General features: G+C 48.8%; 1 protein-coding gene across 1 annotated transcript in view; it reads left to right on the top strand.

Moving 5' to 3' along the window:
* Positions 1-13965, top strand: part of GRPEL1 (GrpE like 1, mitochondrial) — a 125973-nt gene that overhangs the window by 76404 nt on the left and 35604 nt on the right. The window contains exon 3 of the mRNA XM_078678519.1: positions 5773-5854. Coding sequence (XP_078534645.1) covers positions 5773-5854 — 82 coding nt within the window. The remainder of the gene's footprint in view (positions 1-5772; positions 5855-13965) is intronic.

Below are 13965 nucleotides of genomic sequence, written 5' to 3'. Positions count from 1 at the left end.
GAAAATCTCAAGAAAGTTTCATCAGAATTGGAAACCATACTTGCGACTTCCACATTGGGTTCATGACCACCAGATCCGTCTCGTGCCTGCAGACTTGAGTTTTCACTTTCATGATCATGGTGAAGGGGAAAGGCCTAGCCCAGCTCCCCTCAACCATATTCGAAGGAAAGCGCCGGTCACCACTGCTCCGGTCTGGCATTCAACTGAAGTACCGGGGAAGTTAGTGGTCGATTCTGGCTGCAAAGAGATCCACCGTGAAGGAGCCCCATTGGGTGGAGAGAGCTTTAAACAAGGCCGGATGTAGCCTCCACAGTCTCATGTCTCTGAGGTGTTGCGATTTCCAATACGTGACTTGGTTGCCCGTCCCTGGGAGGTATTCCGCCATCACTGACACCTGATTCTCCAAATCTCTTGGCCCAGTCTGAGAGGGCCCGAGACCGGGTACCTCTTTGGTGGTTTATATAGCGGACCACTGACACATTGTTCATTTTCAGAAGAACCGCATTGCTCCCGATCTCTAGTCCAGCATTTCACTGCAAACTAACGCGCCATCAGTTCCAAGCAGTTAATATGTAAGGACTGTACTGCAGTGGCTCATCTGCTGCGGGTGGTGAACTCCCTACACCGTGCACCCCAACCGATGACCCTGGCATCAGACTGGATCACCAGGTCCTGTTGTGAGCCAAAAATGGCGGGCTCGTTCCAAGCCTCCATGTGGGTGAGACACAAATCCCTGGCTTCCCATGAAAGAGGGATGTATTTGAGGTACATAAGACACCTTCAGCCTCTGGAGTGCCCGAAAGGGAAGTGGGCATGAGAAAATGGCCTGAATGGTGGACAACAAGAGACCTACCACTCCAGTGATCTGACGGAAGGCAGTCTGTAGCTTGGACAGTTTCCTTTGCACCTCATGCCTTATTTTGGCCATCTTCCAAGAGGGAAGACTCTGAATCATATCTGCTGAGTTGATCACAAACCCTAAGAAAGTAAGTGTGCAGGAGGGGGTGAGGACTGACTTGTCCTTGCCCCCCTGATGGAGATCAAGGTGTAGGGTTTATAAGAGTACGTGGTGCTCCTGCTTCCTTAACCTCTGCCCCTCTCACATAATGGCAGTATGGAGGAAATGTCTGCTAACTGAACTTAAGAGATGTTAGTTTACCCCTACTACCTTCTTTAAATCACTTACCTTTAACATATTTGAACTTCTTACAACTGGTGATGGCACTCCCCTTCAGTGTATGTCTGTCAACCTGGAATTGTGTTTTTGGGACAGACATATGTTTAAAATGGGTCCTAGCTACGATGGTCGGGACTCTCCACTCCCACTCATGGTTTAGATTTCAGAGGCGTGTTCCTCACTGCCCTGGATTTTTGATGTTTCCTATGCTTAACTCTTGATGGGTGAAGCTTAACTTTATGTACCACTGGAACTAGGGCCCCCAATACTATTTGATTTGTCTCCTAGTAACCTCTACCAGTGGCTGTTGGGAGAAACCTTTGGATCAGTAGTAGTAAAAGTGAATGCTGGTCAGAGATAATAATGAAATTGAATATTTGATACTGCAGTGAGTGCTGTAGTGACTGTGCTTATTAAAGAAATAGTATTGTCAACGAAAGGCAGGTCCGTTTAATATGAACACTCAACTGCTAGAGGTGATAACACTCTCCTAAACCCTTTCTTACTCATTCGGGGGCAAAGAAGGATAGTATTCTATACTGTCAAACCCACAACTTTAATGCCTTATTTATTAAAGAACTCTTTTTCTTGCTCATATATTTTTATTATGGCAGCAAGCATAACAGCATACTGTCTGGCCAAAACGTTGTAAGACAAGTTTTCACTAAATATGGCATCCCCATATGAGTGTCTGTTCACCAGCCTACGTTTGAACTTTAAGTCCAATAACATTTGTCTTTAATTTTCTCTGATATTCTATTTTAAGTTGCTTCGTTGACTTGTTTATGTATTGCAAGACTTATCTTTGACCAAGACAGTGACTAGATGCTGGTGCTGTAAGATTGTATGAACTGTAGACCACTAAGACTTTCCAAAGTGAAGTTTTTCTTAACTTTGTAAAATATTGGGAGGTTTATGGGATATCTGTACGTACTATATTAGATGTTAGTCTACGTAAGTGTGAAAAATTGAACTTTTAGCTGCCTCATACATTATTATTAATAAAAAGTACATTTATACTGTTTGGACAGAATGCTGGAATGGCAAATTGCTGATGTATGTTTCTGACTGAGGACTCTAGTCTTGTTACTGAAAGATTATACTTCATTTAGGATGGTGCATTAACCTGTTTGATATTTGTCTGACATTTTTAGCATTTGTTTACGATCCAGGTTTATACCAGTATTCGTGTTTCATTGCCATAATTGTGTTTCTGATTTGTATTGTTTTGGCCTGAAAGATGCTTGTTGGGAGTGGTATATTGATCTTCTGTTAAACGTCAAATGCTAAGGGAGTGTGCAAACTACGCCCCTACAATATACCAGTAGGAATGTACCTGCTGGTATTGGATAATGGGAGTACAGCATATTCCCTTCTTCCACACAACTAGATACAGGCAAGAGTAGACCGCTAAAGAAACTGATCAGGTTAATTTATGCTCCTTCTGACGGGAATGATTGTGACATAATTGGTTAATTTGCCATGTTTGGTTACTAGTTCTTTTGAAGACGGAGTTGAAAACAAATCTGCTTGTTTGCATCTTAAATCTAGTCCCCGTTTAAAAGGTGTGGTTTTTATCAACCAGGTGTGAAGTTGGAACGGACATCTCACTCCCCTGAAACCTATAATGTCCACTTTGCTCCAAATTCTATAGATGCAAGGAAAGGAAGGCATGTCCTACTTTTGTATAGTCCACCGTAGCTCAACAGATTCTGGTCGTCAGACATTCTGGAGAACTTAAGTCATCACTTTGTTGTCAACTGTAAAATCGATCTATGTCGGCAGTGGGTGATGGCCTGTGGGTGGGCAAGCTTTTTCTGCAACCACCTATCAATCTTTGAATCCTGCCGCATAGGTCCTGGCTTCTAACCCTATGGTAAATCAGGAAATTAATGTATGTAGCGTCATTATAGAAGGAAATAATTCTTATTTTATTTTTCTGTTGTCCTTTAAGGATGAAAACTAACTATGTCGGCTCCCTCTGTCCTGGAAAAGGGCGATGGTGATCCCCCTCCTCAAAAAGCCAGGATTGGATCCCGGGGTTCTGGCCAATTACCGGCCTATCTCTCTTCTGCCGGCCCTTGCGAAGCTTACGGAGAAGCACGTTCATGGCGTTCTCTCGGGTTTCCTCGAGTCTAATGACCTGCTGCATCCTTCACAATCCGGCTTTCGGCCCAACCTGAGTACAGAGACGGCACTTCTTGAGGTGTCAGAGATCATCCGCGAGACCCTGGATGCAGGGGGGAAGGCTGTGTTGGTCATGTTGAACTTGTCGGCGGCCTTCGACCTTGTCGGCGGCCTTCGACACCGTTCCCCACGAGGCTTTACTCACCAGACTTTACGACATCGGTCTGAGGGGGACGGTGCTCAAATGGTTTACATCATTTTTGGAGGGCCGTCGACAAACGGTCTGGGCCTCCTCGAGCTCCGCTGAGATGCCGCCACTGGGAGTCGGGGTCCCACAGGGCTCGGTGTTGAGCCCGACCCTTTTTAACATCTTTATGACCCATCTGGCGGCACTCGTGGAGACTTCGGGGGCCCGGATCGTGTCCTATGCGGACGACACGCAGCTTCTCTTCACCTGTGGGAAAGATCACCCATTTGACGGGGAGAGCATCCGGGGATGTTTGAGGAAGGTCTTTGACTGGTTTCAACAGAATGGTCTAAAGGCCAATTCTAGTAAATCGGAGGTCCTGTTATTTGGGTGTGCTTCGGAACCGGATTGGCGTGACTGGTGGCCGGCCGATATGCGCCCCCCTGCCCAGCCATCTGTGGTTGCCAAAAATCTGGGTGTAAAGGTCGACACTGACCTCTCGTTCAGACCGCACATTCTTGGTCTGACGGGCACCTGTTTTGGAATCCTCAAGATGCTCCGGAAGTTCATACCCCTGCTTACAGAGGAGCATAGGAAGATCATTGTCCAAGCTCCTATAGGATCTAGACTGGACTATGCGAATGCTCTGTACTTAGGACTTCCGGAGTATTTGATCCAAAGGCTGCAAGTGGCGCAGAACTCTGCGGCTAGCGCCATATACGGCCTTCATAGGCGGGCTAGAACATCTGGGGTGCTTCAGTCTCTTCACTGGCTCCCTATCCGAAAGCGGATAATGTTTAAAACGCTCACGCTGGTGCATAAGGCACTTTCTGGCTCCGGAGCTAAATATCTGCAGCGCAGACTGGCCTTTTACCGTCCGGCCCGCTCTTTGCGGTCGGAATCTGTGTATGGCCGTGGTGCCTCGTGTGAGGAAGGCGCGTATCGGGGGTCGTTCTTTCAGCTTTAAGGCCCCCCAGCTGTGGAACTCCCTGCCCTTTGCTTTACGCAGCATTCCTAGCTTGCTCCTGTTCAGGAAAAGCCTGAAAACTTGGCTTTTTAATTTGTAGGCTTTCTTTTCTGCTTTACTTTTTCTTTTTCTGTTGTTGACTGTTATGTTTTTTATCTGCTGAGTTGTTATTTAAAGCGCCCGGACACTCTTGCTGAGTAGCCGTGCGCTATATAAATAAAATTTTAACATAACATAACATAACTATGTAATGGAATTGATTTATCATCAACTTAATCGGAGCACTGTACATAATTGATGCCCACAGCTGGACATGGTTGATGCCAGTTGCCACAAATTTCTAACTGGATTACATGTTTTTAGATGTTCTTTTTTCGAATTTTACATATTTGCAGAAATTTGATTTTGGTGCAAAAAAAAAATTCTGAAGAATGCAGGTATTAAAACTTTACTTTTAAAAACCAAAACATTTTTGTATAATGATTTTAGTTTGGTGGAAATATAATAAAACAAGGCTGGATTTTCTGTGTACCAGGCTATCATCTGTAGAATTGCCTTCATAGTTAAGCCCAGTTTATTAAGCATAGGCTAAGATTGCATGGAAGGCTGCATGTTTCCTGCAAATACTTCTCCCAGCATACATACTAACTAACCTCTCTGATCACTCACGAATGACACCAATACAATTCCTGCATAGGTTCACGGAAAACAAATAAAACAGCCATCCAACCATTCACACCTATCCCCCTGATAATGCACTTTGGTGCCTCACTGTGGAGTATGACGCTCTATTGAAACGCCATAATACAGTAGAGTACAATGCTTATTGTTGGTACTTTTAGTGATTCAGACTAGGTAACTGTTTTGCCTTACTGGATGGCTCCTTTAACAGCTTTCGGGCCCTTAGTTTTCCAGATCTCGCTAGGCAACAAATAGTGCTTTTTTTTTAACTTGGATTGTTGTACATTGTCAATGTGTTGCTTGAGCTGTTGCTATAGAGCTCTCCTATGTATTTGGTGCCAGTTCCGTGCCCTAAATAAAATATGAATAAAGTGAATAATGCATGCATCTTTCTGGCTAGATTACAGCTCTACTGATCAAAGTGTAACATAAATGGCCATGGACAGCTTTTCTGTGACCCCTTCGAAAGTGTATGCAATTACCAGGCTGCATTAAAACCTCAACGTTACCTTGTAGTAACAAAAACAGTTCTGACCCAGATTCGTTGTTCTTCCATGTGTTCACTTTGAAATGTTGGTATCTTGTTTGGCTATCAAAATACTGAATATTTGGCTTATCTTCTAATCCCTGCAGGACAAATATAAACGAGCCCTTGCAGATACAGAAAACCTAAGACAGAGGAGTCAAAAGTTAATAGATGAGGCCAAGATATACGGTGAGTGATGTGTCTGCTTGTACTTGAACAAGTCTTACCTGCGAGAGACTTGTTTTTACGAAACTGCATTTGTGCACAGGTATTGCAAATTTTTTATGTTCGTGATGTGCATCAAGGCTTATGTGCTGAAAACGCAGTACAACAATTAAAACATTAAACATTAACACTGTTACGGTGTATGCATCGCTGGGTCCAGTCTCCTTCCTCTATAAACCGAGGATCTAGTGCCTAGGAAGAGACACCAGTGCATATTTTTTTTTAATCCACATAAAAGGAGTAATGTCAGGTGCATGGTCGCATACATCCTTCCAGTGCAAAGTACTTGTCCCCACATGATGCGTGCCAGCTTCCATATCTCTGTCTCTTCCTTTCGCTTAAGAAAATAGAAGGTGTTAGAAATGGGGGTCTCTAGTTGGCAGTGGCTGGCCACAGTCCAAGTAGGGACCTTTCTTCCTAAGTCAGAGTAAGGGGGCTACACCCTTTGATAACCCCTGCTCAACCCTGTGGTAACGTAGCACGAGAAGCTAGGCTTATCTCCGAGGCAGTGTGTAAATCATTTATGATCATACACAGTAACACAGTGAAGGACACTACAAAGGGACACCACACAAGTAGTTATAAAAAATAAGTATCTTTATATATAGACTTAACACAAGACCAATAACTGTAAAAAGCCACAATACTGAAAGGGGGGGGGGGGGGGGTACTCTTGAAAAGCTGGAAAAGGTTCAAAGTGTTCAAATAGGGGTACAGTTCAAAGCAGGGGTCACTGCGACCCTTTTACTTACAAAGTGCCTGGATTTCGTAGCAAAACAAGCAAAATGTCGCCAACGAGCTGTAGCGATGATTTTCCCCACGCTAGGCCGGCGATGCGTTGAATCCTTGCCGCAAGGGAGGATGATGCGCCGGTCTGCGGGTGTATGCGGGACAAAGCGATAGACTTCTTCACGCTAGGCCAGCGATGCGTTGAATCCTTGCCGCAAGGGAGGATGAAGAGCTGATCCTGTTGCGTGTGCGATCTTATTGCGACGAAAGAAAATGGCGCCCCGCGAAGGAGTGACGATCCGGGTGCGATGCGAGGAAAATGGCAGACGCACGGCACCCGTTCTGCAATAATCTCGATGCGATGATCCGGGGTAAGCGAGCCTTCGACTAGCCCGCAAACGTGCGATGATCTCTGGGGTTAGCGAGCACTTTGTGGCCCGCAAGCGTGCAATGCGATTATCTTCGGGTTGCGAGCGCTCGGCGGGAGCAGCGAAATGATTTTTCTTACGCTCTTCAGCTGCGGCGGCTCGCAAACAGTGTTGGCGACGATTTTTCAGCGCTCTCTTCTCTGTAGTAGAACTAGAGGCCCTGGAACTCACAGGAGCCTCACCTGCAGATAGAAATCCACGCTGGGAGGAATCAGGAGGCTGGTGGGGGAGTCAGATGTACCTGTGACTCCAGCAGGAGGCTAGCTCTCTTCTAGCCCTTGGGTGATTGCTTAGCAAAATAAAAGTCTATCAAAAGTCCTTTCCCCTCTTCTTCCAAGTCCAAGGAGAATTACTGCAGGCCAATCCAAGAAACAGCACACAAGCACAAGGACAGTCCTCTCCTGCAGATTCCTTTAGTAACACGGACAGAGGTTCTTCTTGACATCCAGGAGCAATAAAAAAATCTGGGGTTTGGGCACAGATATTTATACCCCAAAAGTATTTGTTCTCAACAGTCTCTAGTCGCTGATCCCAGCCAGAACCAGTTGTGCTCAGGCCTCGAGCACTTGTTTACCAGGCTGCATCCTTCCTTTCAGAAAGAGGGGCTCTGCCATCAGACGCACAGTAGGAGGTGGAGCCAGCATTCACCTTGCCAGGCACAGCCCTAATCAGGTCAAGGAGCTACCCCTCCCCAGTACTCAATGCAGATCTCTCTATTCAACCCAGGTCTGACTCAGCCTGCCATGCCACTCTAACCCCAGACAGCCAATACACATAACAGCAGAGCACACTGGAGGCTTAGGCAAGAAAATACCTACTTTCTAAAAGTGGTATTTTCAAACACAGAATGTTCAATCAATCAATCATGCCATTTGTATAGCGCACTACTCACCCGGGAGGGTCTCAAGGCGCTTGGGGGGAGGGGTATGCTACTGCTCGAACAGCCAGGTCTTGAGTTGTTTCCTGAAGGCGAGATGGTCCTGGGTCAGCCGAAGGTGGATGGGGAGGGAGTTCCAAGTCTTGGCAGCCAGGTAAGAGAAGGATCTTCCTCCGGCGGTGGCTCTTCGGATGCGTGGTATGGCTGCGAGGGCGAGGCTGGTGGACCGTAGCTGGCGGGTGGGCGTGTAGAACGTCAGGCGGTCGTTGAGGTACTTGGGGCCCAGGTCGTGGAGAGACTTCACTAAAAGATGTATTTTATCATTCTGAGTTTAGGCATACTAAACTCGAATTTCTACCATGTTCCCTGAGTCAGATAGGACTATAAGATGTAATAGCCAGTCTGCCCATTCTAGCCTATGGAGAACAGGTAGCCTTGCAGCAGTGAAAACAAAATGGAGGGTGATTCACTACCAGGACATGCTACACATATTAAGCCATGTCCTACCTTACACACACAATGCACCTACCATTGGGGTGGCTGACATGATGCTAAGGGAATGTTCAGGGGCTGGGAAGTGTGGGCACTTCACATTCAAGATGGCAGTTCTGGACTGCACGCAGACACTGCGGTGGCAGGTCTGAAGAACACTTTACAGGCTGCTTCTGTGGGTGGCGCAAACCAGCGCTGCAGGCCCACCAGCAGCATTTGGGTTACCAGCCCTGGGCACACTCAGGCCGCACTACTAGGGACTAACAGGTAAACCAAATAAGCCAATCAGGGATATACCAATTCACAGTCCTATTTACACAGGGAGCATTTGCGCTGTGGCACTGAATGGCAGTGGCACAGCGCCCAGAACATCTAATACCAGCAAAAACAGAGGAGACCACACCGAAAAATGAAAGGGAGACCCAGGCCAATGGTGCCGGGTCTAACACTTGCCCCCCCCCCCGCTGAAATGTGGGGGAGAACTACCCATCTCTTTGGGGGTTCTCTTCACTAAGGTGGAAAAATCTGGACAGACCATCAGCATTGGGATGTTCTGTACCAGAGCAGTGTTCCACCGTGAAATCCATACCCTGTAGGGAAATGGACCACCTCAACAACTTGGGATTCTCTCCCCTCATCTGCATCAGCCATCTGAGGGGCCTGTGGCCTGTCTGAACCCGGAAGTGAGTCCCAAACAGGTATGGTCTCAGCTTCTTCAGTGCCCAGACCACAGCAAATGCCTCACGCTCAATTCCACTCCACCTCTGTTCCCGGGGAAGTAACCCCCTACTGATGAAGGCTACAGGTTGGTCTAGTCCGTCCTCGTTGATTTGTGACAGAACAGCCCCCACCCTATGCTCTGAAGCGTCTGTCTGGACAAGAAATTGCTTAGCAAAATTGGGCGCCAGGAGGACGGGTGCTGTACACATGGCAGTCTTGAGGGCATCAAAAGCTTTCTGACAGGTGTAAGTCCAATTCACAATCTTTGGCTGCTTCTTGCAAGTCAGCTCAGTCAAGGGGGCAACAATTTTGCCCTACCCCTTGACAAACCTCCTGTAATAACCCGTGAGACCTAGGAAGGCTCACGCCTGGGTCCTGGGGGCTCCCATGCCAGGATGGTTTCAATCTTAGGTTGCAGGGGTGCCACCTGGCCACTCCCAACCTGGTGTCCCAGATACACCACGGAACCCTGCCTAATCTGGCACTTACTGGCCTTGATTGAGAGGCCTGCTCAGCGCAGCGCCATCAACACTTCCCAGAGGTGGCGCAAGTGGTCCTCCCAAGAGCAACTAAACACTGCAATGTCATCCAGGTAGGCGGCGCTGAAATCCTCCAGCCCAGCCAACACCTGGTTGACCAACCTCTGAAAGGTGGCAGGGGTATTCTTCATTCCAAAGGGCATCACACGGAACTGGTAGTGCCCATCTGCTGTGGAGAATGTTGACCTCTCCTTGGCCCCATCAGTTAAGGCGATCTGCTAATATCCAGACGGTAGATCAAACGTGCTGAGGTACCGGGCAGCCCACAACCGATCTATGACCTCATCAGCTCTGGGGATGGGGTGCGCGTCGGTCTTCGTGACCGAATTGACACCTTGGTAGTCCACACAGAATCTGAATTCATGGGTAGCACCAGGCACGGCAACTTTTGCTACCAAGACCACGGGGCTGGATCATGGGCTGCTAGAGGACTCAATACCCCTAGGGCAAACATTTTGGAGACCTCCTCCTTAATGTAGGCCCTGACCCGGTCAGTCACTCTGTAAGCCTTGTGCTGGACAGGAGGACTGCCTCCGCTGTCCACATCATGGACGCAACACTCGGGCACCAGGGAAAACAAATCAGAAAATTGCCCCAACAGCTGGTGACAATCGCTCTGCTGCTCAGGGGTCAGCGTGGTGGAGAGGACCACACCCTCCACTGACCCATCCTTCTCTCCTGCACACAGGAGGTCAGGAAGAGGCTCACTCTCCTCCTCCATCCCAGCATCTGTGGTAAGAAGCATGCCCACTTCAGCCCTCGCAAAGGGGTTCCTGGGAGACTGAAAGTCCACCAAGTAGGTAACTGGACTTTTGCACTCCACCACCTCAAAGGGACCGGTCCACTTATCTTGGGGCGCACCAGGCTCCACTGGGGCCAGTACCCAAACCTTCTGACCAGGTTGAAACTCGACCAGAGTGGTCTTTTGGTCGTGCCAGTGTTTCATTTCCTCCTGGCTGGCTGTCAGATTTGCCTCAGCAATTTTTCTGAAACGCAGAGTCTGATTCCTGAAGGCCAAGATGTAGTTGAATAAATCTTGCGGAGGTTTCCTGGGAAATTGCTCCCAGCCTTCCTTGACCAGACTCAGAGGGCCTCTTACCGGATGGCCATAGAGCAGTTCAAAGGGACTGAACCCTAAGGACTTCTGTGGCACCTCACGGTAGGCAAACAACAAGCATGGCAAGAGGACGTCCCACTTACGCCTCAGGGGCTCCTCTAGGCCCCCTGAGGCGCCCCGGACCTTCAAGGTCCGGTTGAACCTTTCAACCAGACCATTTCCTTGGGGGTGGTAAGGAGTGGTGAACTTATGTTACCCCTCTCTCCTTCCACAGAGACTTCATGTACTGGGAAATGAAATTGGTCCCCCTGTCAGACACCACCTCTCTGGGGAACCCCACGCGGGAGAAAATCCCCATCAGTGCACATCCCTCCAGGGGGGATGTCACCGTCCTGAGTGGGATGCCTTCAGTATACCGGCCGACATGGTCCACCAGAATAAACCTGTTGCCCATTGCTGTCCTGGGATCCAGAGGCCCCACAATGTCAATGCCCACTTGCTCGAATGGGGTACTAACAACTGGAGTGGGGCCTTGATCTTCCCCCCACTCTTCCCACTTGTCTGGCAAGTCTCACATGTCCTGCAATGAGTGTCTGAACTCTTGCGCATCTGGGGCCAATAAAAGTGGGTGACCAGCCATTCAAAGGTCTTTGTCTGCCCCAGATGTCCTGCCAATGGAATATCATGAGCCAACCCCAGTAGGAAGGCTCTGAAGCATGCGGGCACCACCAGCACACGGGCTGACCCCAGCTCAGCAGCCTTAGGCTCGCTATACAGGAGACCGTTCTCCCAATAAATCAGATGTGAACCAGACTGGTCACCTGCTGCCTGGGCTGCAGCCTGTTGCCGCATACCTTCAAGAGAAGGGCAAACTCTTTGCTGCTCACAAAACTCCTCCCTGTTGGGTCCTCCTTCCTGCTCCCAATGGGTCAGCTCATGCAGGTCCCCCAGGTTGGCACTCTGCTCCCCAGTAGGCTCCAGGGCATCCCCCTCGGGGTCTGCTCCTTCCTGGGCTGTGGGAACCAAGGGGGCCGCCTTCCAGTGTCCCCTGCCCCTTCTCTCTAAGGCAGGGATCTGGGCCATACTCTCAGGTCCCAGATCCTTCTCCAAAACACCCTCCTTGGCTACCATGGACCTAGTGGTAGCACACACCCACGCAGGCAAACTCAACATTTGCAAGTGAGCACTCCTCTCCACCGCAGCCCATGGGGAGTTCTCTAAATTATTGCCTAACAGTCTACATGCATGGCGGGCCTCAAAGCTACCTGAAGAGTTCCTGAGACCCACTCAAAGGGAACCTGAGCCAACTCACATTGGCTCTCTGAGTTGTCTGCTGACACTACAGGGTAGAATGCATGAGGGACAACCTGCTATTTGGACACCAACCGGGAGCTGACAGCAGTTACACTGGCTCCTGTGTCCCTCAGAGCCTCCACTCTATGGCCATTGATGGTCACCCAACGCCTGTCCTTCTTAGTGTTTTCAGGCAGTGCAGGTTTAGGGACCATCTCAAAGTCTCCTAATGAAACCAGGGTCAATTCTACGGGGTCCCACCCCTCTGGGGGACCCATCTCTTCCTCCCCCAGTGCTACACTAGCAAGCTGGCAGGGTGGTGCACGGGTTGGTGCAGGGTGATTCCTCAGGGGACACTGGGGATCAAAATACTGGTGGCCCGCTTGGCCACACTTTTAGCAAGTAATGGGCCCCCTCTGAACAGGCCTACCTGTCGGGGGCATTGACCTCTGTTCTTGGGGAGGCTGGGACACCACTGCTTGGTTCCCTTGGGAATTACTTTGGGACCCTCTTGGAAACTCCCTTGGTTTACCCCTGCCCCCCCCACCACTTCTCTGCTGGTGACCCTGCCCACCCTTGGCAAAGTCTCCCATCGGACCCTTGCAAACCCGGGTGCTCACCCAGCAGTCCGCCTCCTCAGCAAGCTTCCTAGGGTTAGTTAGCTTGCAATCAATCAGGTGCTGGCGTAGCTCAGGAAAACAGTAACTAGATAAATGCTCCCATGCAATCAAATCATACAGTTGCTCAAAAGTTTCTACTTTGCTGCCATTTACCCAGCGCTCCATTGCTCTGCAAAAAAAAAGACACATATTCAACCCACGTGGTACCCTCTAACTTCTTGCAGGTCCTAAACCTCTGCCTATACATCTCGGGGGTTAAAACCATAGCGGGTCATCAAAGCTTCCTTCATGTGGGCATAAACCATTCTACTTTCCTGGGGCAGGTCCAACAAGGTATCCCTCCCTTCACTAACAAAACACCCCCACAAAACAGCTCCCCAATCCTTCTAAGGGACTCGGTGGGATACCATGGCTAATTCATATGCTGCAAACCATTGTCCAATATCTTTACTCTTGAGGAAATCATTAATAACTTCTTGAGGTATATACACTCTACTCTCAGTATGCACTACAGGTATGCTGCCACCAGAGGGGGAGAATTCTACACTCTTTGCCTTAATCTCCAACCCCTCAATACTCTCATGTTCAAACTTCATCTTAATTATCTCAACCTCTAACTTCTTGTTATGTAGGTCCTTCTGACTCTCCATCTTGAGCTTAGCCATCTCCATGTTATGCCGCCTATCTCCCTCCCTGTCCTCCATCTCTTCTGGAGACAGGCCCTTTGAGGACACACTAGTGCCTGGGCTGGAAAGCGCTTTACTACCTATCAAATGTACTACTTCCACCTGCTGCTCTCCTGTATTCTCTCCCTCCTCCCCAGGCTCACCCACATTCTTAAGGGCATCCCTGGCTTCTAGCCAGGCCTTCAGGGCTTTTCAAAACTCCTCCCTCTTAGTGAGGCCTGTGATCGGGTCTGAATCTTTTGCAAAAATACTTGAGATGCTTAGCATTGTAAGTATCTATTCTCTCTTCTTCCCAGGAGAGATCCTCCGAGGCATTGGATCTGGGCTTGCCCGTTGTAGAAATAACTAGCGATATAAATCAAAAATAGAATCAAAAAATCTCAAATATCTGTGGTTGCGTTTTGGTCTGCACTCACTAGTAGTGTACACTATAATTACTGTATGCGATCACAAATGCAAGTCCAGATCCTCACCGCTGACCACCAATGATGGGGACCTCTACTTGGCAGTGGCTGGGCACAGTCCAAGTAAGAACCGTTCTTCCCAAGTCAGAGTAAGGGGACTACACCCTTTGATAACCCATGCTCAACCCTGTGGTAGCTTAGCACGAGCAGCTAGGCTTATCTCAGAGGCA

The sequence above is a fragment of the Lissotriton helveticus genome, chromosome 2_2 (assembly GCF_964261635.1).
Source record: "Lissotriton helveticus chromosome 2_2, aLisHel1.1, whole genome shotgun sequence".
Classification (NCBI taxonomy): domain Eukaryota; kingdom Metazoa; phylum Chordata; class Amphibia; order Caudata; family Salamandridae; genus Lissotriton; species Lissotriton helveticus.
The sequence above is the reverse complement of the archived record's forward strand: the minus strand, read 5'-3'. Positions and strand labels throughout refer to the sequence as shown.